General features: G+C 56.7%; 1 protein-coding gene and 1 long non-coding RNA gene across 2 annotated transcripts in view; one reads left to right on the top strand and one right to left on the bottom strand.

The window, feature by feature from the left end:
• WNT2B (Wnt family member 2B) overlaps nucleotides 1-4,610 on the bottom strand; it is a 17,755-nt gene extending 13,145 nt beyond the window's left edge. Inside the window, exon 1 of the mRNA XM_035347334.1 lies at nucleotides 3,714-4,610. Coding sequence (XP_035203225.1) covers nucleotides 3,714-3,877 — 164 coding nt within the window. The 5' untranslated portion in view covers nucleotides 3,878-4,610. The remainder of the gene's footprint in view (nucleotides 1-3,713) is intronic.
• Nucleotides 3,557-24,316, top strand: LOC118178622. The gene is made up of 4 exons (XR_004756230.1): nucleotides 3,557-3,769; nucleotides 8,712-9,325; nucleotides 15,390-15,513; nucleotides 24,212-24,316. It is a non-coding gene; the product is annotated as an uncharacterized LOC118178622 (long non-coding RNA).

The raw sequence follows: 24,316 nt of genomic DNA, 5'->3' as shown, positions 1-24,316 counted from the left end.
TGAGCAGTGGCAGAAACCACTGCTGCTGCCGCCCCACTGCTGGGACGGCATCCCCATCTCCACATACTGTGCCTGTGGCTTTGTCAGGCACCAGGCAAGGGCTGGGCACCCGCTCCTGGGGCTACTCCAGCACAGAGAAGATAATGCATGCTTTCTCCACAATGTGTTTTTTTCTGCCCTCGGCACATTTTTCTTTGCCCGTGATCCCCAGACACCTTAGCAGGCCAAGGCAGGGAGCTGACGTGTGGCACTGGCTGCCTGAGGGACAGAGCATCCCCTGCAATGCCTGCCTGGGTACCATGCCCCATGCCCAAACACCGTGCCCCGTGCCCAAATACGGTGCTCCAGGCCTCGACCTGCCCTGATCCCAGCAGAGCCCCGCGTGCGGCCAGATCCTGCGTGCTGCTCGGCCCCAGCACAAACTTGCGCCGCTCTTCCTTCCCCAGATTTGTTTTATCTCTTTGGGAGCCTGATGCCTCCCATCTGTTCCAATGCCAGATGAAATTAAATATTTGTAGTTTCCAAGGGCTGTGGTTAGCAATAAACAAGTTAGCTAACGAGGATTTGGTGTGTCTGGGAGGTGGGGGGGATTCATGTGGGTTTGCAGGCAAGCGGGTACGTGTGAGGGTGGGGTGCGCGGGGTGTGTGTGTATACAGCTTTGTGTACATTCTTCGTTAACCAAACCTTCGGTCTGAAATGGCTTTCCACACTAGAGCAACCAGCGGGGCTCTCAATAGCGAGTAAACTCTACTTAGTTATTTACACCAAGTTTGTTTATTGCACAGTTTATGTTTATAAGCAACATTTGTCTAATCTTCCAAATCTTTCGGAAGGAATTTTGGAGGCCACTTTTGGGGCCTGACGCTGCCTTGCGGCGCGACCGGGCCTGCGCTGGGCACGGCTCCCTGCTGCCCGGCCCCACACTGCGGGTGATGCTGTGCTCCCTACCCTTGGACGCACTCGATTGTAAATGGGATTTGGGGATTTTCCTGTTGCATTCCTTTATAATTTCTGTCTGTTTCAGCTGGTATTTGGTTGCTAAGGAACATTTTATAGTTTGGGAGCTTTCTGCATGGATGCTGCTCCCCCAGCCACGTCCGTCCCGTGGCCGCTGGTGGTCCTGGCAGCGCCGCCCCAGCCCTCGCCCCCGCTCCTCTCTCCCGCTACGCGCCCAAGCACACGCACGGCCACAGACACTTTTTCTAGCATTCACCAATTCCTGAAGTTTTTGTGAGGTGGTGGGGGCCATGCCTGACGTCACCAAAAATTAATAATTTGCAGTTGTTTAGAAGAAACATTTGGTTGATATTTCCTTTCCATGTACTCTGATCAGAAGTGACCCAGTTTTTTCTATTAATCTACTTTAAAACTTGACTCTGAAAATGAGAAGCATTTCCTCTATTTCCACAAGTTTATTGTGTGTGAATCCCTAGAAGAATTTGGCAATAATAATAAAAATAAGGAACGATGATGCACCACCAAATGTATTTACTGTAATATCAGTAGTGCTAAAGATGTGCTTGGAAACCTATGCAAATCACTGAACAACTTTTTCCCAAACCACAGCTGGTTGAAACCATTTTCAGTGAAATACAATTTCATCTAAACACGCTGTTTTATCAGAACTGACATATACAGCGGACAAGTATTTGTTTCAATGAAGATTTTCTGAGGAATGCTCAAAAAAAAAAGAGAAAGTACAACCAAAAATGTGAACTTCTGAGTTTAACATATTTAGTTTAAATAAATAAATACAAGTCATACTTAAGGACACTGGGACCAATTCTGCTTTATGAAAGAGGTCAAAAGAAGCGTGCTGGGCTCCACCGTGGCTTAAGGAGCACTCTGGGCTGGGTGGGGGCACTGCCCCATGCCCCGGCTGAGCCTCTGCCCCCATCACCAGGTTGCCCCAGCTCCTCTTTCTCCCTCAAATGAGAGGCTGCCAGCCGGGGAGTCAGCCTGCAAGCTGAGAACACAAACTGCTGTGCGAGCTAAATCTAGCTTCCTACAAATAAGCCACAGCTACCGAGGCTTAAAACGTGGCTGGTTTTGCTCCTGCATTCTGGGAAGAGACACGCATTTGGAACTGGGGCCGACACCATGGACATTGTTGGGAGAAGTGGAATACAAAAGCAAGGAAGATGTTTTTCACGCTGTCCCTAAAGAAAGACTTTTTTCTCGTGAGCTGGTATCGGGGTGCCTTAGCAGAACTGTTCAGCTCTGGGCAGAGGACTCTGACCGTGCCGTAGCCTAGTCTTTTTCCAGTTGCTTTACCCTGCGCACCAACTCCTGCGCTCCAACAGCTTCCCTCTCCTTCTCCTGCCTCCTTGGTAATGAAGAGAAATATTCTAACTTCCCCGCTACCCTAAGACTCTTCCTCCCTCGGCTTTTAGCATATCAGCAACGTCACCTTCCGCGCAGATGTTGTCCTGTCTTCGCCAGCCCTGATGGGTGGGGGCAAATAGCGGCTGGAAGCCCGGCCAGTCCTGTATCAACCTGATCCCCGTGGCCGGTGACTCATTTTCTCACCCGGTGATCTCGGTTCCACGGGGGCCGATCGGGCTGCAGGAGGTCTCCCGGGGCAGTGCCAGGAATGGCACCCCTGCCGCCAGCTGGGCTGCCCCTGCAGCGCCGCGCCGCTCCCTTCCTCTCCTTTCCTCCTTTTCCTTCTCCTCTCCCCCTTTTCCCCTCTCCCCGTCCCTGGAAGCTCTCGCCGAGAGCCTCGGAGCGCTCCCAGCCCCTGGCTGTGCTCAGCGGCACTTAACGAGCTCCAGAGCCACCGGTCCCCCTCAGTGTCAGATGGATTGAATTTATTTAAATTCGGCTTCATCCACCGCAACGTGCTAATGATGATGGAATTGGCGTGTAAATTGGTGTTTTCCACAAGATTAGAGAGGGCTGTTACAGGACGGGAGGATACCGAGAACTTTTCTGCAGTGAACGCGTGTTTTTTTTTTTTTTTTTCCTCACCCGCTAGTGTTACTGAACTGTTGAAGCGGCACAGGCTTACTTGAAAAACTTCCCATTCCCAGTTTTCCTAATTACTCTCACTCTGCAAACATGAATTTTCATTGTTGCAGGAATTAGGACAGAAGGAGATTAATTTCTAGGAGGCTGCGTGGCTCCTCTTGCCGCAGCTCCTCTGGTATTTTCTATGGCATCACTTCCAGCTGTCACGGAGCCTTATCACGTTCCGGTGAGGGAGAGCAGTGCCCCGGGAGCCCACGAGAAGCCACCGTGCAACTGCCGGGGCGACAGCGCAGCCCGGAGAGGCTCAGGAGAGCCAGGCTGCTCTCCGCCCGCCGCGGGTTAATCAGGGCAGCCCCATCTCCCCCTGCCCGCGCTGCCTCCCAGCTGCAGCCCGTGCCGAGTGGATCCTGCTCTGGGATAGATCCTGCTCTGCCCTCGCTGCCTTTTAAAGGGCCGGGCGGCAGAGCGGGCTCCTGGTGTTCAGCTCCCCGGCAGATCCCGCGGGGTTCTCCCCGAGGCCTGCGCAGGTGGCGGCGTGGAGCCCGGCGGGACCGGACCCGTCCTGCGCGGGGCCCCCGTGGGAGCCGGGGCTGCCCGGCCCGGCCCTACCCGGTCCCGCTGCGCTGCCCGGGGCCCCGAGGCCGCTTCCCGGCGCGGCTCCCCTCGAGCGCCGCGGCTCGGCTCGGCTCCTGCCCGTCGGGGCGGCCGGGGCCGGGCTCTCCCGTGCCGGAGGGACACTCACCACCACGAGGAGTCGGCGCGGGGCGGCAGGGCGAGCAGGATGAGGACGAAGGGCAGGTAAATCCGCGGGGCCGCGCCCGCCGTCCGAGGGAAGGCTCCGCACTCCGCACGCCCGGGGGCCACGGCAATCCCAGGAGGCGCTTCCAGGCGGTTTGTGCTCAGCATATCTCTGCGCGGCGCGCTCCGGCCGGAGGAACGAGCGGAGCCGGGGGCCCGCCCGCGCTCCCCTCGGGCGACGGCCGTGCGGGCGCCGAGCCGTGCCCGTCACTGCCCCGGTGCGCGGCTCCCGGCTCCGCGCGGCTGAGCGAGCCCCGGCTGCGCCCCCGCGCCCGGGAGCATACTGCTGCGGGGGGTGGGGGGGCGGAGGGGCTCTGGGGAAGGGGGTCCCGGTGCTCAGCGCCCCCCGAGCAGAGCGGGGCGGGCGGCGGGGCCGGGCTGGGCCACGGAGAGCTGCGCGCGGAGGGCGAGGACGCACTGGGGATGGGAGTGCGGGGGCTGCGGCCAAATATTGACAGCTCGCGGCGGGCTGCGGGCTCTCATTGGGCAGAGTCAGAAGCGCGGAGCCGCGGCTCCGGCCGGACCGACCCCCGCCTCCCCGAGGGCACGGCGGACAGCCCCCTGCGGGCCCCTGCCCACCGCCCGCTGTCCCGCGGGGCAACTCCGGCCGCCGCGCCCCCGGCCGCGCTCCCGCGGCCGCCCCGTCGGGGTCCGCCCGGGGCAGGGACGCAGCGGCCGGGCGGGATGCTCGGGGCCGCCGCCGGCTCCTGCCGCGCTCGCCCCCGCCAGGTGTCACTGCAGGGTGGGAAACGGCCGCCCGGACCCCGCTCCGCGCCTCTCCGCGCCCGCGGGGCGGGTCCGGGGCACCGCCGTGCCCGCGGCTTCCCCGGGACCCCGCGGACTGGATCGGGGCCGGGTGCGCGCTGGTGGCCGGGGCAGGGTGCAGCCCCTCCGGGGACGCGCAGCCCCACGGCAGCGCCGCTCGCAGTCCCCGTGCGCGGGCACCGCCGGACCCCAGCTGCAGCCCGTCCCGTCGGGCAGGGTTAGGCGGCTGCGTGCACCCGGCGGTCCTCTGCCCCCCGGGGGGGGGAGGGTTGGGGGGTCTCCCATCTCTGCTGGGTCCCTGGGACTGTGGGACAGGGAGGTCTGGCGGAGGAGCTGCCCTTGACTCTAAACTCTCCTTCCTCCCCTGGTGTCTGGTAGCTTGTGAGGGCCGAGGCTGGGAGCTCCCCTTTCCCTTGTGGCTCCTGGCGGGCACGTCCTTCCCCACCCTGGTGGTGAAGGCATTAGTCTTACATGGGTAACCTCTATCCCGTTGCTGGTGCTTCCCTAGATGCCTAATTTTTCACTGGGACCAGAGCCCCCAGTATCTGCTGAAGTCCTTTCAGCATTGCTGGAGCCATAAGCCCTCCCTTCCCCTCTGCCCCGCGAGCTCTCTGTTCCTTCCTTCCGACTACCGTTGTTACAGATCAGAGTGGCTTTGCTGGCCTGGGAGAAACTGGGATTAAAAACTCGCGCTTGGTTATAATCCAATTATACTTCTGAAAACTGCGGCAGCAGAAAGCGAGCCCTGGTAGGGTGCCGTCCTTTTGTCTGAGAGCCTAAATGAAATATTGCCTTACAGTTTGTTCGCGAAGCCATTGCACTGAAAAGGCTGATATTTATAGAGCATTGTGGAAGGCTGTGCATTTGTTTAGAAGACCCGTCAGAGCAGATAGCGTGCCGGGGTCTCTGGTGCTTCTAGTGAAGATTGTGTCTGCTGCAGGACAGTACGAGTGTCTGCCTGATGGGTAGAGCCAGGTCCTCAGTGCTGTGGCACTTTGCAGCAAGGCGGTGCAGAGCTGTTACTCGCTGTTGGCATCTCGTGGGCTGTTCTCTGTTACTTGGTTGATTTTCATTCAAAGAGAAGAGACCAAGTTCTCTGCATCCCACTGTCATGGGGAAGAGGAGAGCAGGTTTGGCAGGTGGCTCATTTGGCACGTTCCCAGTGTCTCATTTGGCCGCATAGATTTCGGCTGCGTCGTGGCGCTGGGCAGAACCTGGGCCAGGCTGCAGCAGCCCCAGCTGAGGGCGGGGGCTAGGGAGGGGTGGGTGCTGCTGGGGGGCTTGCAGCTGAATGTAGGTGCTGGGGCGGTGCTCTTAGGCCCGAATTCATGGAGCTTTACATCAAATGGGTGACATTTCTGTCATCCTGGTTCCTGACTGTACTTGGCAGGGTCTGGCTGACAGCCCAGGGCATTGCCCTGGCTCCCCAGATTGTATCGGGCTCCCCCTTCCCCACCTGCATCTCATGGGGGCTCAGTGCAGCTGGGGCAGCCCTTGCTCTTCCATCGGCCACGGCTCGGCCAGGCAGGAGGCTCGCATTTGATCTTTCACTCACATTAGCAGTGCACTCTGGATGTGTGTGTGCTTCAGCCACATGAGCTGCCGGGAGTAAATAAACAAGGCTCTGCTTTCAAAGGCTTTCATGATTCATTAACTTCAAAGGACCGAGTTCTCTGTTTTCCTTGCAGGTTGGTCGCTCTGGAGTTCGCTCCTGGGCGCTGGAGGTGCTGCGCTGCAGGGTCTGGTGCTGGTCCGTGCCATGTGTTGGCCACCACTGAGCACCTGTTGCACATGGTCTGTGGCCAGGGACAGAGGGACAGTCCCCTTGCTTGTGCTGCCCCTGGGGAAGAAAGCAGCATGTGGGAACATGCAGGCAGGGAGAGCCTCAGGCATTCCCACCCCGTGAGCTGCTCCATAGCTGGTGTCCAGTCTGCACAGTGCTTGGGCACTGCCTGGGGCAAAGTTTGCAAGCCGGGGCCACGTACCTGAGCCTGCTCTGCAGCAGTCTCCTCGTCTCCTTCCAGAGGTGAAGGCGGCGTGCTCTTGCCTGTCCGTGCCCCCTTCCCGCGATGAGGATGGCTGCGTTCTGGCCTGTGGGCAGGGCTTGCTCTGGTGTGTGAGCGGAGAGGTCTCCCTAGTGCCCCAGCTGTCTCCCCTGGCAGCCCTGGATTCCTGCTTTGATTGTGCAGGCACAGGTGCTGGTGCTGTGCCAGGAGTGCACAGAGCTAGCGGGGATTGCAGAGGGATTGCTGCACCTCCGAAATGCCTGCACTGGGCACAGCTAGGAAGCTCACCTTACATGTGGCAGCCCCAGGAATAACTTGGAGCCTTGCATAATCGCACGGCCTGGAACCCCAGTGGGGAAAATTGCTGTCCTGGGATAACCTGCAATGCCAGGCCTGCTGACCTCATGTGAAACCCATTTTCTGAGGCCACAAAGCCCTGTTACAAGCATGTTTATTGGAAACTTATTTGGAGGTGGACTCTATGTTGGGCACCATAGGGTGGGAACCATTTGCTCCTGTGCCGGTCAGTGCCCAGCCCCTGCCTGCGACACAGGGCAGCTCCCCTGTGCTCGCAGTGCTGCAGCTGCACCCAGAGGTCCTCTGCTCACCCCGTGTTAGGTGGCAGGGGGACGGGCATGGGGAGCTGTGGGCAGTGGTGTGCCCTGGGATGGGTTGCGGTGTTGTCCTTGCAGTGTCCTGAGCATATGGCACAAGATGCGTGGCGCTGCCTTTCCAGAGCAGCTCGTGCTGCAGTGCCTGTTTGCTTCCCCTCCACTCCATGGCTCCATGGCCATTGTTGTCCTCCTCCAGCCCCAGTGGCTGGGATGGTGTTTGGGCAGCAAGATGAATTGCAAGCAGGCATAAAGCTTGGCTAGTGGCATTAACACCCTGCGTGCTGTCAGATGTGGCTTTCCACCCAGGAGACTTTTTTGCCTTCCCGGAGGTGAACAGATCTATCTGTTTGCCAGATCTGGTGCTCTGGGAAGAGCTGAGCTCACCCACAGGAGTGGTCCCAGTGCAGCTCGGTCCGTGCCCTCCCCACCTGCTCCTTGCCCCACTGAGCCGCAGCTCCGTGTGCATGAGCAGCCAGGTTCAGGCGGATTGCTGCAAACCCAGTCACGTTAATCATAGAAGTCACCAAAGGCCAGAAATGGCGCAATATGCCTAAAAATACCCCAACTGCTCCAAGCAGCCCCAATTTTCCGTCATCTTGCAGAGGCATCTGTGTATTGTGTGTGCGGTGTAGAGCGAAGGCGAGCATACCGAGGAGAAAGGCGGCCATAAATCCTGCCGGCCTCCGCGCTCGGCTGCTCCCCTCCCACAGACCGCAGCGTCCCGGTGCTGTCTGGCAGGCGCGAGCCCCGTCTGTCATCGGCAGATCAGACAGGGCTGAAATTTGACAGGCCTGTGGAAAAACATGGGGTGACATCATGCAGAGACACCAGCCCACTGATTAATCTCCAGGGTCAGTGGCTGCTTTATTTATAACCAGGCCAGTGTTTGAGTTGGGTTTTTGCAGTGAGGAGCGCTTGTGGCGAGCGGTGCGTGAGCCCATCCTGTGGGTGTCCCCGGAGCTGGGGCAGCCCTGGTGGGGACATTCCCACGCCAGCCACCGCAGGAGAGGCTGAAATGGGGTGCGGGAGCCCTCAGCAGAGCCTGGGCAGTGCGGGAGGCCAGGGTCTGGCTGCAGGGACTGGTACCACTGCAGCACCATGCACCTTGCCTTTCCTTCCAGCCACTGTTTCTGCTCCTGTGGCTGTTCCTTGCCCTGCTCCGGGCTCTGGGGGGGGGAGGGTTCCTGTTCACTCCAGCACCCGCTCCCGGCATGGTGCTGCTCTCCAGGTGGCAGCTCAGCTCCATGGCCCTGTTGTGGTGCAGGCAGCCTCCCCAGGAGGGATGGTTTGATCCCCTGAAACGCAGCACATCCAGCTTGAAATGTTTTGTGAAACTCTGTCAGGCTTTAGGGGAAGAGGAACGCGGTCTTAAGGGCACAAACGTTCCATTTCTTCACTTCTCAAACAATCCCCTGCATTTCCAAAGCCTGTTGGTTCTGTGGTTGTTAAGATCTTTGTTCTACTTCATAATGCAAAACAAAATCATAGTTAAAATAATGTATTTAGAGTTTATCAGCTGAAACACTTCAAGCCATCCATTTCTCTGGGCTTTTGCAGATAACCTGGAAAGCTCCTGGGGGGTGGGGTGGGATGGGGGGGTGGGTGACTCTGAATTGGAACAGAAACAGGTTTTGAAATGTTTTGCAAAGCCAGAATTTCATCTTGGCTGCCAAGTGGTAAGTGGCCAAGGAAAAAAAAAACTATCAGGTATGTCTCTAGCATTGTTTCTAAATGATTTTTTCTTGTGATTAATAAAAAAGGGAAATAGGGCCAAATCCTGCACATACTTTGTAGTGCTTGCACAAACACGCTGGTCAGGTTTGGGCTGGTAGGATCAGATGTAATTAGCTGCCTCGCACCTAAGGATATGGGCTCTCGCTGTCAGTGCAAGTGAGGATTTGTTTCCTTTTCCTCAGGAATATGAGCAGTGTCCAAGTATTAAGAATAATCATTTCATTAATGTAGGGGGAATTTTTTATCCTGTGCAGCTGATAGCAGCAGTGGATGCAGCAGAGCTGTGGATGTGGTGTGGTTTGGTACACACCAGTGAAGGCAATTCCCTACTTTTGTTAACCTGGAGTTGGTGCTCACTCCTTCTGGGGCTCTGAAACCTGGATTCAAGTTAGCCCTGGTGTCCGTGAGGAATCTGATGAGTTTCACCTTGCCCAAAGGTATGCAGCATTTACAGCCTTGTTTTACACAAGGGACGTGACACGACACGGCCCTCCTTGGCACGATGTCAGGTAAGCAGCTTGGCCAGCGCAGGCTCGGCAGTGGGTGCATGCTGTTACCTTCTGTTACTTCATGACCTTGTTCTGCTGCCAGCGTGGCGCGAAGACCTGCAAGCTCAATCCATCCGTGCTCACCTGGGCTGGCTCTGTCCCAGAGGCATCTCTGAGCATCCCCAAGATCTTGTGGAGATGTGTGTTGTGGGCTGGTGGCAGCATTGCAGCTGGCTTTCGTGGTCCCAGTCCCCACTCTTTGCTCTGCCCTTCCACCCAAGTGCTTTCCTTACCCTGCGGCCAGCGCAGGGCACGGAGGAGCTGGCTGTGCTCTGCCGGCTGTGCTCTGGGAGCTGTCACTGGCTGGTGGCTTCCACAGCCCCGCTCACAGATGTGTAGCTCAGTGTGGTGGGGAACGGGGATGAAAGGGGAAGGTGGAATGAGCAAGGAAGTGTGGATAGCCCGAGCATAACTCCAAACTAGGGAAGGAAACGTACAGCACGTAGTTCTAACCTTATCATCAAGGATGGACTTTAAGTGCTTCTTCAGTGACTCATAGTCCCCAAATGGGCTTGAAGGACTGTCCACTGAAGTGAAAGGACAGAGAAACCCATATCAGATAGCAGATTATTACAAAGCTCGCGTGCCTGCCTAGCTTGGTACATCTGCCAAGTCGGCCCCAGGGCTGCTTGGCCCTGGTGTGGAGGCAAGGAGCAAGAAATCAGCTTTTCCAGTGTCACCAGGGGTGAGCAGGGGTGCCAGAGACCCGGCCAGAGCACAAGCAGCACCTCCAGCTGCTGGGGGCTGTGCTGGGAAGGTGCGGGCACTGCCCAGGGCTGGGGCTGCCCCTTACACCTGCCTTGCAGCAGGTGCTGCTCGCTGGGGCTGATTTCTGCTGTGCTGTGTTGGTGAGGAGCCGCTGTGAGCTGTGCCCATCCTAGGCCCGGTGCTGCACGGAGCTGGCAGCAGTGCCAGGGACGAGGGCTGCTGATGAAGCACTGGGCATCTGTGAGGTACAAGGGCTCATGCAAGAGCCAGCGGGAAGGGCTGCAATCGAACACAGGGCTGGGGGCTTAGCCTGGCCCTCAACAACCTCGCCAGCTTCCTTCCACGGTGCCTGTGCACAGCCTGGCAGGGCAGGCATGGGGACAGAGCAGGAGCACATGCTCTGTGCTCTGCAGGGGCCAGGCTACTGCTGCTGGGGGGTCTCCTGCCTGAGCCCCATCTGGGGTGGACCCGACCTACCCAGAGAGCTGCTCCCCGAGGGCAGGTGGTGAGCAGGAGAGCAGCCTGCATTGGGGCTGCTCTGGCTGCCAAACCAGCACGCTCTGCAGGTGGGACTGCCGGAGTCCGCGCTGCTCTCCAGCCTGGGGCTGCGCCTCCTGCCCCAAAGCCTCCGCAGGAGACAGCGTCACCCTTTGTTTCTCTTCTGAGTCGTTGAGGTCCCCTTCTGATGGGTGGTAGAAATGGCTGTTACACATAATGAGAATGCTAATTGCTGTTAGAGTGCTGAGAGCTGGTAAAGAGTGGGCGTATGTGTGCATACACACATGTATATTCTAAAAAATTATGTGCTGGAACCTCTGAAGTGTGAGAGCTGTGAGTCTTAATTAATGAATCTGCTGCAAAGGCAACATTATTGGGCCTGGGGGAGCAGGGACCCCTTTCTTCTCATGTTTATCCTCAGTACTGGCGAATCTCCTACAGGTCTCACTGGGACCACACTCTGCCAGTGTGGGTGCAAATGCATTTCCCCCTGGGGAATGTGGGTTGGCCCTGAACTTAAAGGCTTGAAGCTGGCATCTCTGGTTCTCGCCTCTGTTTGCTGTGTGTGGGGAAGGCTGGTGTCCCTAGTGCTGTGGCTCCAGGAGGTGAGGACGAGGGCAAACAGAAACCATCTAGAATATATGTGTTACCAAGCTAGACTCGCTTTAAGAAGCCCTCTCTGTATGGTGCCTTATATGAAAGATGCGGTATGGTTCAGAGGTTAACTTTTATATCAAGCTCAGCTAGAAGCTGAAGAGTTTTAGCATTTTTTTAAGTACCAGGAAAAAATATATATATCTAAAGGAGAGGATATATTCCAATCTCTGTTACAGTGGTGTTAATGGAGAGAAATTTAATGGAAGTCTGCAGAAGCTTCTGATTTACTCTCATGTAGGATTGGACAGAAATAGCCCAAAGAACCTCATTGCTGCTGCCCAGATTCGTCTGCACAGCAGTGAGCTATTAATGCTGTTTCCTCGCCTTTGGTCAATACATGTTGCAAGGCAGGAGGAAGCTGGATTATGTCTGCAAGTGGCCCAATGTCATGCTATGTCGAATAATGAACTGTGGCTAAATTGGATGTGCTTTCAGTTGCCAGCCCCTGTGAAGTCTGACAAGGAGTCAGGGCAGCAAGCTGTGCTTTCAGCCCCAATGTGCCAGGAACAGAGGCATTTGCTCTGATAACCTGCTTGTTGATGTGTCAAGAGCCAGTGCTAGGTAACGTTAGCTACTGTGGAGATTGGAGGCTGAAGCAGGTGAAATCCATTGTTATCCTGAAAATTGTACAGCACTATTTTCCTTGGTGCTTCCCCATGCCTTAAAAATGTCTGGTCTGGTGCAAATCTGCTGTTTGAGGAAATGAAGATGTCATGGAAAACTGCATCTCATTGAGCTGTATTGATGATTTGCATTTGACCTGATTATTCAGTTAATCCTCACATGTGAGGAGTGTTTGGGAAGCATCCAGGCTGTCTGGAGGAATGCAGTGGAGACCCTTATGTTGGACACCTGAAGGTTTGTATTTCCCTGGAAACGGAGGGTTTGAGCCAGAGTTCCCAAAGAACATGGAAAGACCCCCTTGATACTGGGGGTATCAGATCAAACCTTGGAGTGGAGAAGGCTCGCTGGCACGCTTGATGCTGCCTGGTTGTATGGGATGCCTCTTCCACCAGCATTTTGTGGTGGGTGTGCTGCTAGGAATGCTGCCCGGCTGCTGCCTCTCACCCCGGCCCTGCAGGGACCTCCCAGCAGAGGGGGTTCCCAGCTCCTGCCCTGTGGGGCCACGTCTGTGGTGTGCGGGCTGGGGCTCACGAGGGTTTTGGCAAGGTCTCAGTGTTACAGTGCAGGAGGCTGGGGCAGCGGCTCAGCCCCATGCCGTGGTGCTGCCTGGTGGGATGCCAGAGGGCAAAGCCCCTCTGGGTGGTGGAAGCAGAGCCTGGTCCCTGGGCTCACCCGGTGTCAAGGGTTCGGCCCAGGCCTTTATTGTGATGTTTCAAACAAAAGGCGAGCACCTCACAGGTGGGGGCTCTGCGAGTGGTGCTGTGGCAGCGCCTGTGGCTGTGCTTCACTGGCGGTCCCCGAGGCATAATCCTATTAGTGGCCGAGCTCTGATTCAGCTGCCTCGCTGTACGGCTAACCCTGCCAGCAGGAGCGGGCATTATCCCCTTCCCGTGGGAGGTGTCTCCAGCCCCTGCAGGCACAGCCTGTGTCCGAATGCTGAGCGATCTCCCCGTGCTTCTGCGTGCCTCGTGCTGCTGCAGAGGAGGCGAGGGGATGGGTGAAGCCCACGGCTCAGTGCACAGCAGCCCTGGTTTCACCCAGGCTGTCTGCTCTGAGAACTTCTGCTCTTCAGTATGGTCAGGGCATTGTGAGAGCTGCCAAACTGATCTCCCTCAGTGATGCACTAAAATCCTGGTCTGCTCTAAGGAGCCGGAGCTCGCTCTGCTTCCACGGGCTGAAGGTGCGGGCTGGGGCTCTGTCCTCGTGGCTCTCCTCCTTCCCACCAAGGGCTCCCTGCAGCTGCCGGGGATCTCCCCATGGGAGTTTTTGCTCTGTTGCCACCTTTCCCTCCCCGCAGGTTCCCTGCAGCCCCCAGCTCCTCTAGCTCCTTCCTCATCCCTCCGCTCCTTCTGCTGGGCAGATGAAGCACTCGGCTGCGCCGGCCGGGCGCTGCTCTGCAGGGAGATGCTAATCAGTGCCATCGGCCGCTGCTTTGATCTGGGGGCAGAGCAGGGTAAGCGGGGCCGTGGCTGTGCTAACCAGATGGAAGGGGCTCTCTGTGTTCCTGCCTGCCTTCTTTTTGATGTCTAATCCCCCCCCGAGTGCCAGAATCCTGCCTTCTGGTGCCGGGCTGTTCTGTGGCCGGGCTGCAGCAGGCGATGCTCCTGTGGCTGGTGCTGGGTGCGGAGCCCTCTGACGGCAAGGTCGGCTGTGGAGTGCTGGAGGGGCTGCGAGGACGGAGGTGCTGGAACAGCCTCTGCCGAGTGGTGCATGTCCAGCAGGGTCATCCCACAGCTCCAGGGTACCCGTGTCCATCACAAGGCCAAAGCTGTGCCACATTTGCCAGTGCTGGGTGACATCCCAATGACCCGAGGGAGCGTGCCCACTGCCGGGACCCAGCCCTTGGATCCCCACCAGCACACCTCCTCGTAACATTGCCTAAATGCACTGCAAATCAGCCAGCAAACAATTTATCCCCAAAGTATTTTGGAGATGTCACTCCAAGAATGTTAATGGTGCGTGATTCACGGGGTCCTGCATGCTGAGAAGTGCGTGGCTGTGCAGCAGGCTCCCACAGGAGGGCTGCTGGGGCAGCGTGTGGGGCGGGCAGTGATTTATGAGTGATGGGTCGCCTTGGCTCTTGGACCCTGCTTCCCTCTAGTGCAGCACAGCAAGCTGGGGGAGAGACTGAGGCATTAATCTGGCGAGGATATCGTGCTTCAAACTTGTTATTTTTGGATAGAGTTTCTGAGCCCCCTCTCCCCCCCACGGTATTAAACATGGTTGTTTATTGGAACTGACAGCAGAAACACAAGCAGTTGTCGGTCGCTTCTGCAAAAGCAGCATCTACCGGTGGTGGGGTGAGTGTAACAGAGCCGCTGACTAATGCAGCTTTGAATTTTATATGCATCCAGCTAACGGGTCCCATATGTTGCCCCTCTGCAGCCTGAGGGGGGGCGGTTTGCTGGGTGCAGGATGGCCCCGGGGCAGCTGTGCTGCTTGCCCTGGGACCTGGTGGCAGCAGCAGCAGGGCCCTGCAGTGCCCTGGGGACGTGTGCCCGTGGGCAGTGCAGCAGCGCCCGGCAGCACCGCAGCGTGTCTGGTGGATTTACTGAGATCTGAAAGTCTCAAACCTGTCTCGGCCAACCTGGGTCTCTCTGCGAGAAATCAGTAGGGTCAAATTTATTCCTTTTGCTTGGAGTTCTCTCTTTCAGCAGGCTACGGGGGACTAAACAGCGCTGCAAGTGGGGTTTTCTCAGCAAGCTGCCTTATTGTTAAAGTAACCCATTGTTGCTGTTAAGGGTGCATTTTGGCTTGTTGCAGTTATTCAGTCAAAAATCGGCCCTCTGCTGTGCTGGTGCCAACGGCTGCTCTGCCCACCACAAGGCACGTTCCCGAGGGACTGGCACCAGGAGCAGCTCCCCGGACAGGAGGGGTTTGGCATCCCAGCCGCTGGGAAGTGCGGTGTGGTCATGTTGGGAGCTGGTCCCATACACTGAGATGCCAGGGCCTTGCTGTTCCCTGGTTTCTGATGGACCCATCCCAATTTAAAGCTGCTGCCTGCAAGCAGAGGCAGCAGGGTAGCGGCGTGCCTGGAGGGTGAACGGGCAGCCGGGCTGCGCAGGGTGAGACCCGCTGCAGTGTCTCCAGCTAGTTCCCATCTGTTATTTTCCTCGCTTGATTTATCTGCTGAAGAAATTCCTGGTATAAACACAGCATTATCAGAATTTTACTCCAGACTTGCCCTCTGGATTCCCTGCCAGCTTTTGCTGGTATTGCACTTCTACAGCAACTGTTTGGTGAAAACAGGCCCCTGTGGAAAGTCACTGGGGCCATGGACAGGGCTGGGGAGGCAGGGGTGCTCTGAGTCAGCCCACAGGAAAGGCTGCTGGTGTGATCCTACAGGGATCAGCTGTTTGCATCTCAGCTGGGAGGCAGTGTGGAGGGCCGGGGGACAGCTTGGCGTTCTGCAGCACACCAGGAGGAGAATCTCTTGCAAAATGTGACCGTATTTCCTTTCCTGTAGGTACAGATCTCCTTGTGCTTCGAGCTGCCATCACCATCACAGACACGAGGGCTGATCCAGCAGAGGGCAAAGGGCCCAGTGTTGTGCTGCGAGGCTGGAGCTGCTCGGGATGTTTTGCAGGAGGGTGATTCTGCAGCCCTACGTGCACAGGGGCATGCCGTGTCTTCCTGCCCATGCCATCGCTTACATACCTGCATCTTACTGCCCTGGCCAACATGTGTTTGCAGGCAGACCTGCAACTGCCAGTGGGTCCTGATCACATTCCTGTTAACAGCTGGTCCAGGAGACGCGCACCAGCAAGGAGCTGCATTTAATCACGTTCACTGTTAGCACGAGGGCAGAGGCTCATCCTTCCAAGGCTGAAGGTCACTAGATTGCTCTTGGTCTTGGTGGCTATAGGACAGCCCAGGCCAGCAGTGCAGGAATCACAAATGCCCTGTTCCTGGTTCAGGTCTAGGAAGCAGTGCCCGTTCTCCTAGGGTGGCTTTGAAAATTTGGCTTTAAAATTTTTCTTAGTGGGATGAAACAAGAGGCAGAGCCCCTCTTTTCTCACTGAGGGAGACGATGTGGGGAAAGGGAAAGCCATTCCCTGCTCACTTCTGGCTTTGCCATCCCCAGCCCTGCACCTCCCTTGGCTGTCCCTTCCAGGCTGGGTGGCCCTCAGACCCTCTCTGACCCTGCCCTGGGAGCCTCTCGCAGCACTTGTGCTCCTTGATGCGTCCCTGGGGCCTGGAGCCTTTTCTGAGACAGGTGGTGGGCATTGCAATGGGCACAGGCTGCTGGTGGTAGCAGGATGGGCATGAAGCAGTTTTGCATTTGGGGTTGGCTCTGTGCAGTGGGTGAGCCGTGTGTGTGAGTGGTGCTGGTAGCGTGGCACAGGAGGGTGCCCGTAGGTGAGGTGCCTATAGGTTAGGGTTGTTCTCCCCCTACCCCTGCTCCTTCCCTCTGAAACCAGTGCAAATCGAGCCCGTTCATTAGGAGGAGGAATCTGATCCCGCCACTGAGGAAGGACAGCTCCTGAGCTGTCCCTAGCTCGCTAGCAGGTGTGTGAGAGGCAGGTCTGGTTTCACAGCCAAGCTGGCACACGGCAGGGGGCTGCAGGGAGCTCCTGGCTCCCCCGGAATCGTTCTCGTTATCTGAGAGGGGAGCGGAGCGGGGAGGAAGGGCTGCGTTTGCCTTGTGCCGCTCCGGTGTCACCGAGTGCAGCGGGGCGCCGGGCCGGGCTGATGCGGGGCAGCGCTGCGAGGTGCGGGGGGGGGGGGGGGGCGGGGCCGCGGCCGGGCGCGGAGCCGCAGCGCTATCTGCCGGCGGGCACGGCCCGGTTCAGCACGGCTCGGTACGGCCCGGCCCGGCCCGGGCGGCACGGTTCAGCCCCCCCGGGTCCCGCAGCCCCGCGCTGCCGGCGGGCGGCCGGGGCAGGATGCGCCCCGCGGGTGGGGGGTGGAGGGGGTGCGCAGGAATCTCCCATCGCAGTATTTATTCACAGTATTTATTACAAGGTGTGCCCGCAGTTAGTGAGGCTCGTACGGAGCCTCGGCGTGCACGGAGCTGTTAGTGTCTAGCCACACGTTTGTGAATGCCCGTAACAAAACTGGTCCCGGTGTTTTATTTCTGTCTGCATCTCCTAGCCCCTTCTCTGGTAGGGACAAAGCTGCACCTTGTCCCATCGCAGGCTCTGTGCTGAGTGTGTAGGCTTTGTTCCCCCACGTGGATGGGATGGCTCAGCTCTCTGTGCAAGTTATTTTTTCAAAAACAGGCTTTTTTTTTTTTTTTTTTTTTCGTTCCCAAAGCTGCAGTGGGAAATTTTAAATTATAAAAATTTTTTTTTTTTTTTTTTTTTTTTTTTTTTTTTTGCCTGGGTATTCTGGCAAAGAAGGAAAGGTTTTGAAATAGATTCCCTTCAAAACTTTAAAGAGCTTTTCTCTCTCTTTTTTTTTTTTTCTTTTCTCCTCCTTTCTGTGGAAGCAAGAGTCGCTCCCTGCTCTCGTGCTGGGCCCTTTGAGCAGCCTTCCAGCTGGGATGGCTCTCACACACCCAGCTTCATCCCGCTGTCAGTGCACTGTCCTCTGCTTGATCTTCTTGGAGCCTTTCAGAGCCATAATCTGTGTTTATTCAGCGGTGCACCGTTAACCGTTCCTTTCTGGTAGTCTAATGTCTGCAGGAGATAAAAGCGTGCCCGTGCCCCGTGATGGCACACGTTGGCGCACCCAGCCGGGCACCTTCCCCACAGCAGGGCCGGCCCGAGGAGTGTCCCCATGGGACGGGGTCTGCTGCGGGTCGGGTGGGGGCTTCCCCTCCTGCCCCTGCCCCTCGGGCAGCAGGGGATGGGTTCATGGCCTGGGCACTGTGGCAAGGATGCGTGCCCTGCTTGCCCCCCTGGTAGACAGGCATCGGGGGCACTGGGGCAGGGGTGGCCCCGGGGTCCACTGAGGGGCAGGATCCCACTGCCCGCCAGGGCAGCACGACAGTCCGCAGCCATCACTCGCGAGCGCGAGCTCTGTGTTTGTTTTTGTAATCCCCCTTTTTTTTAATTGTGATTTTAGTGGTGGTGAAAGGTGCTGGATTGACAAGTCATGGAGACGGAAAGGCCTCTGGACTCCACTGAAGTTTACATTTACAAAGGACACAGAGAATAAATAGAAGACAGTGTTTAGAGTCCTCTGTAGACACTTCAGACTTGCTTATAATTCTGCAGCAATTCCATCACCTCTGAAGTGATTGATGCTCTCTATAAAGTCTTGCCTTAAAACATTTTCCTACGTGTCAGGGGAAGAAGTTTATTACACTTTACTGAAAGGGCAGGATTTGTATTGTGTTGAAGGCTGAGTCCTTCCCAGCCCCATCCTCAGGAGAAAAAAATAACAGGAGTGCTGAAAAGAGAGAGACCGACCCAAACTACGTAGCTGGGTGTTGAACGTTAGAGCTGGCTGAGATAGTTTTCCGTGGGAGCTACAAACAGGGCTGGTTTCACAGTTTTTCATCAAACTGTTTTTTTGTTTTGTTTTGTTTTGTTTTTTCCAAAAGCTTACATTTTCATTCAGTGGAACTATGCAATGCATCTGCTGTCAACAAAAAGGAAATCATATTTTTCATTAAATCACCAAATATATTGAGAAGAGGCTGCTTCAGGACAGAGCTGCTTGTGTGCTGATCAAAATAGAACAGATCGCAGGTTTTAGGTCTAAATTTCTACAAAAATAAGTTCATGGATCATGGGAAGTTCAGGGCAAGGTTATCCTTCTCCTCCCGGTGGAAGGGTGTCCATGGGGTGCTGTGGGCAGCTTGATGCCCCCAGTTCCTCACCGTGAGTGGTGTTGGGACGGCTCTGTGGGAGCTGTGGCATGCCCAGAGCTTATTTGCTGGGGAGAGCTCTCCCTCCTGGCCCCGTGTGTGGGGTGCTCAGCACCGTGGGCAGGTTCACCCCCACCCAGCCCCTGCCTTGGGAGAGGAAGGCAGGCTCAGGACGAGGTTGCTTGGTGGTGAATAATCCCAGGTGGATGCGGCGTAGTCACCGATTTCACCTCTGCAAACGCTGGGATTCCTTGGGGATGATAATTTTATAGAACATCTGAAAGCAGCTCACATCTCCCCCTGACACTGGCTCTCAGCCGACCCAGGAGTTTGCCCGGTGTGACAGGAGACATGTCAAGAGCAATGAAGAAAAATAGCGCAGCGTGTAGAGCCTGTCAGAGGACATAAATCTTCCCGCTGTGTCCCTGCCTGGTGCTCGCTGCAGGAGGCACGGGGCTGACAGAGGCAGGGCCGGCACCCGCGGGCACCCTCCAGTCCCCTCGGGGAGTCCCCAGGAGCAGGATGTGGCCGCGGGCAGGGACTGCCACCTCCTCAGTGCTGTGATGATGTGAAGCTGACTCTGGCGTGAGGAATTATTTTTGTTGATGTACGTAAAATTTGCAAAGAGTGTGGTGAATGTGATGAGCGCATGTGTTAATGCTAATGGGGTTTTTAGGCAGGGCGAGCAGGTGAGGGGCTCCCAGCCTCATGCCCAGCCTCTCGCTGCTTTCTGTAAAGGGAACTTGGGACCAACCCAAGGTTGCTGATTTCTGCAGACTCATAAAACTCTTAGGAAGGGCAAAAAATCTGCTTTTGGGGCAGATCAGATTGCTGTAAGCATTGGATACCCTTTTCTTTCTTCTCCGGCCAGCGGTTTCTCAGTAAAGGACGTGCCCTCCTCCAAAGCCAGAACCTAAATATACACTGCCTTGCCCTATCAGTGCACTCTCTGTGTATCTTAGCAGTAAACATTTCCAGTCAAGCATGCTCCTCGTGCTCATTCTCCAAGTGGTGTCGCCTATTTGTTGGCTTTGCAGGGCTGTGAGAAGTGGGCTCTTTGTTTAAAGCAGGGAGAAGCGGTGGGGAGGTTTCCTGGGCTCAGCCCGGGCTCCAGGAGGGCTGAGGCCTCGGTGCCTCGAAGGGCTGAGGTGTGGAGGCTGCTGCAGGCACCTCCACTGGGGCCTGGAGAGCTGCCTTCTCCGTGCTTTGTGCCTTGCTGCTGCTCTGCAGTGTCTGGGTAAGAGCAAGGGCTCACCCCACCAGGTTGGGACCCTGCATTCAGGGCCGGAGCCAACCCTGGCTGTGGTACACTGGGGTCTGTCGTGAGCTCCAGGCTCTTGTCTGTGGATGCCCGTGGGTGTTGTGTGGGGCTGGCAGGGCTGATGGATGCAGGGGTGCCCAGAGGCTGTGGTGATGGCCAGCGGGACACGCTCTTGGCTTTATGCAGCTGGTTCCTGCATGGGGTCTGAAGTGTCATAATCCGTGCTGAGATGTCCACCTGCTGATGTGCTCTGTCCCTGGGGATCAGAGCAGCCTGCTCATCCCTCCCATGGGTCAGAGCAACAGTCCTGGCCCTCAGGAGATTGTGTGTGAAAGCAAACGCCCGGAGCACGAGACCTGGTGGGTTCCCATTGGTGCCGTCTCACAGACTGGGAAGCCATCCCCAAACTGCATTGTTATGGCTTAGGGCCGTTTCCTCTTTGTGTGTGGGCTTTCCTCTTTGTTTTTGGTTTGGTGGTTTGGTTTGTTTGTTTGGAAGTGTCTGCAAATCCCCGAGCCTGGATGCCTGTGGGCTGCCTGGCCGGCTGGCGCTGCCAGGGGGCTGCCTGGTATCAAGAGCAGGGAAAACAGAGCCCAGGCTGGGGAGGAAGGAGGGAGCCCCGTGGGTCTGAGCGGGCTGGCAGCAGCTGTGGAAGGGGCTGTGGGGATGCGGGTGAGCCCTGGCTGTGCAGCAGAGCCAGGCTGAGCCCGGCAGGCCGCGTGTCTGTGTCATTGCTGCTGCGCGCTGCCTCTTGCACAACAGCTATGGAGCAGCAGGGTGGGGGCACCCAGAGCACAGTGTGTGTGTGGCGTGCTGCGGGAGCAGGCACGGGGCTGGGGGCAAGGTCCTGCGCGGGGACCTGCTGGGGGTCCCACAAGGACAGCGCGAGTGCCCTGGTGGGCGTTTGTCTGGCATTTTTACACCATGCACCAAGGTATCAACTTGAAATGGCTGCTGAGCAGCAGCTGGGACTGCTCGAGGAGAGCTGCCCCTCTGGTGGGTGAGGTGGGTGCTCTAGGGGGTGAGGTGGGTGCTCAAGGGGGTGAGGTGGGTGCTCGAGGGCAGGCTTGGAGTGGGGATCGCTTCACTGCTTTGCCAGGGACTGACGCTGCCGTGAGCACCGGCCCATCCTTGGCACGCAGGCAGCACCTCGGCCACTCAGCGGGCACGTGGTGAGGCGCGGTGGTGCGAGCGGCAGTGATGCTCACTAACCTGGGCTTTCCAGCAGCTTGTTTGCTGTTAATGGAGCAGTTGATAAAATAACATTTTTCTTTAAGTATTTGTTCAACAAAGTCAACCCCAAACACAAAGCCCTCTGTCGCTGGTGCTGGAAATGAGGAACAGATGCCTTGAGGATTTGTTTTTTAGTTGAGTTGCACGAAGCAACAAACGCCCCGTGACTTGTGGTGGTGGCACTGGCACGCTGCTCTGCCGGCTGGGGGCTCTGCTGACCTTGGTGTTGACTTCACTCCTTGGCCTTGGTGAGCGAAGCAGGGGTGTGCAGAGCCGCTGCCTGCCCTGATGTGATGCTGGCGATGCTGGTGGGAGCTGGGTCTCTCCTGCCCAGCTCCCATCCCAAAATGTCCCACGGGGCTTGCATACGCCTCTCTGCATCCTCTTTCCAAGGCAGCCACAGGCATGGGCAATGATTTATTGCCGGACCCACTGGTGAGGAATTAGCTGTGTCTACCTACATTTAATCTCCATTGTAATGTTTTAGAGAGAACCTGATGTTGGTTCAGCTAATTGTCTGCTAAAGACTCTGTTCATTCCCTGCTTTCGTGCTAGATTCACCTTTTTTTCTTTCCTTTCCACAATGCCCTCAGGTAAAAGACAAATTGCAATGTATAAAAAATGACCCCAGTCACTTAATTTGAACCAGAGAAGATAATAACGGTCTGAACGTAGAGCTGGATTTATGCTTTTCTCTCCAATGGAGCCCCCTCCTCCAGTGATGGCTTTTGAATGGCGAGAGTAGCATCTGAAGCAAATCGAGGGTAACCTTTTGTACCGCGCAGATCTTCCAGCAGGGTTTGCCGTTCCCAGGGACATCTGCAGGCCGCATGTTGGATTTTGGCAGCTGCTTCGCCCATTGTCAGCCAGTTCCATTGCATTAGCTGGTAATGGATATAAATAAGTCTGCCAAGCCAGCCCGTGCACGTGGAGCCGCGTGCGGACGGGAGCATCGCCATCCCGCTCTGCCGTGGCCCTCGGCACGGGGATGGCACTCGGGGAGCTCCGGAGTGGGGGTGCAGGGGGAGTCCAGGGAAAGGTGAAGATGGAGCTGGAAAGGGGGCTTGACAAAGGCGTAGGAGTGGAGGGGGAAGGAGATGTGAATGAATGAACAGCTTGGGATGCTGTAACTGCTTTGGTTTAAGGGGCTGTGAGACGGAGCAGGAGTGCTGGTTCCCCTTCAAGAGCCCTTCGGCTGCAGCTCACTGTGGGCTGCCACGGGCTTCCTCGGGGCTCTGCTAAAGGCAGCGGTGAGAGCAGCTCTGCTCTGGTGGGCTGGATGTGGCTCAGTGCAAATTGCACTTGGGTGAGGGCACTTTCAGATGTGTTTTGCTGTCTGTTCTCCCGCCCCAAGGTGCGGCTCCTGTTCTTGTCTCGTCTGTTGAACTCCTGGGCTGGCTGCGTGTGCAGGTCCCTGGGCAGTGAGCTGGACCTGACCTGGGGAGGAGCTGGGAAAGCAATTAGATTCTCTCCCTGCCTGCTAATTCAAAGGATTTTTTTTTTTCTTTTTGATTGTGTCCAACAACATGGAAAAATGTGAATGATGCAGATCAAAAAGAGGAACCAGGAAGCTTAACCTCTGGCTTGTGAGCTGTCGGACCAGTGGCTCGGGAGGGAGAAGCCAAATGTCAGACACATGATGCCTGTACTGCTGCATTTAGGGGTTTGTTGTTGTTGTTATTGTTTTTAACTGACAGGAAATAATAATAGCACTTAAATCACAAGATCCTTTAAGCTTTCACTGTGACCTTTTCCAGTGCCCTGTGTCACACTGGTAGGGGCACAAGTGCCAGCAGGAGGCTCTGCCACCGCAGCTGGGAAGGGAGAGGGGCTCCTCCCGTGTGGCAGCCGTGGCTCTTCCCTGGGGAGGGGAAGGTGCAGGGAAGGTGTCTGGGGACAGTGCTGGGACCATGTGGCAGTCACCCCAAGGTCACTGCATCACCCCTTACAGCCCCTACCCTGGTGCTGCAGCCCCCTAGCCGGCAGAGCAGAAACCATTTTACTTCCAGGGTAACAGGGGAGGCGGCGTTCCCATGCTGGCTGTGCCTCTGCCTGTTAGCACGCAGCCCTGCATCTCTATTTCTGACTGGCCCTTCGCAGTTGGGAGGATGCAGTTCAGACTTTTGCAATTAGCTCTTGGCCAGCTCCGCGGGCTGCTGTGCTGTCCCTGGTAAACACCGGCCGTCTGCTGCTCCTTCCAGGGAGCTCTTGCGAGGAAGCATTCTGCAGTCTTAAATCAACCCATAAATCACGCACTTCACCGCGGCTTCCTCTCTACCCCTTGATGTTCACCTCTCTTCTCTGGCCAACGTTTCCCCCTCTGTCCCGCTCAGCCGCGTGCCCACGGCAGGGCTGGTCCCTCTGTCTGCCTGTGCTGCGGGGTGGTGCAGGGCATCCTGCAGCGCCATGGCACAGCGGGGCCCGTGCCGCTGGGAGCTGTGCTGGGGGTGCCCTGCACCCACGGCCCTTTCCCCCCATCTGCACCAGGCACACCTCCCCAGCACAGGCAGCACCCAGCTGGTACTGGCTGAGCGGCATTTCTCAAAGCAGGAGCGTCGAGGCTGCGTTTCGGGCTGTGACTGCAGAATAGATGCAAGCGAGTGCCAGGGGAGGACGGCGGTACCCACGTCTCTGCTCTTTCTTTTGTTGCCCTCCTGGCCTTCCCCATTTCCTTTCAGTTCTCTAACTCCAGCTCATTTACTGATTTATGATCAAAATTATACAGTGACCGAGGAGTGAAATCAGGACACTTTATAAAACATTTAATTGCATTTCATAACCTCTTTCCATAAACCATCCACGGCATGTTTATAAACTTCCCATATCTTGTTTCCTGACTCTCACAGCAAACGTCCTGGCAGCGCCGCATGCTGCGGAGCAGTGGCTGTAGTACCTGGGGCAGCACAAAACGGAGCCGCAGCAGTGAGGGAGCTTGGGAGCAGAGAAGGGCTTTCCTGGGGATGGGAGGGGATTGGAATCTGGGAACTTGGATGAGAAGTAACAACATTTTCTCAGGCTAAATTCCTGTTTTCCAAAGATATAGATCAAGATGAACTAACCCTCTGTGAACTGCGGAGGCATTGACATCGTTGCAGCCAAATGGTGCTCCTGGGAGGATTTGGGGAGAGCTGCTCTGGGCAAG

This window comes from Oxyura jamaicensis, chromosome 26 (genome assembly GCF_011077185.1).
Source record: "Oxyura jamaicensis isolate SHBP4307 breed ruddy duck chromosome 26, BPBGC_Ojam_1.0, whole genome shotgun sequence".
NCBI lineage: Eukaryota > Metazoa > Chordata > Aves > Anseriformes > Anatidae > Oxyura > Oxyura jamaicensis.
This window is presented reverse-complemented; position numbering and strand designations above follow the sequence as displayed.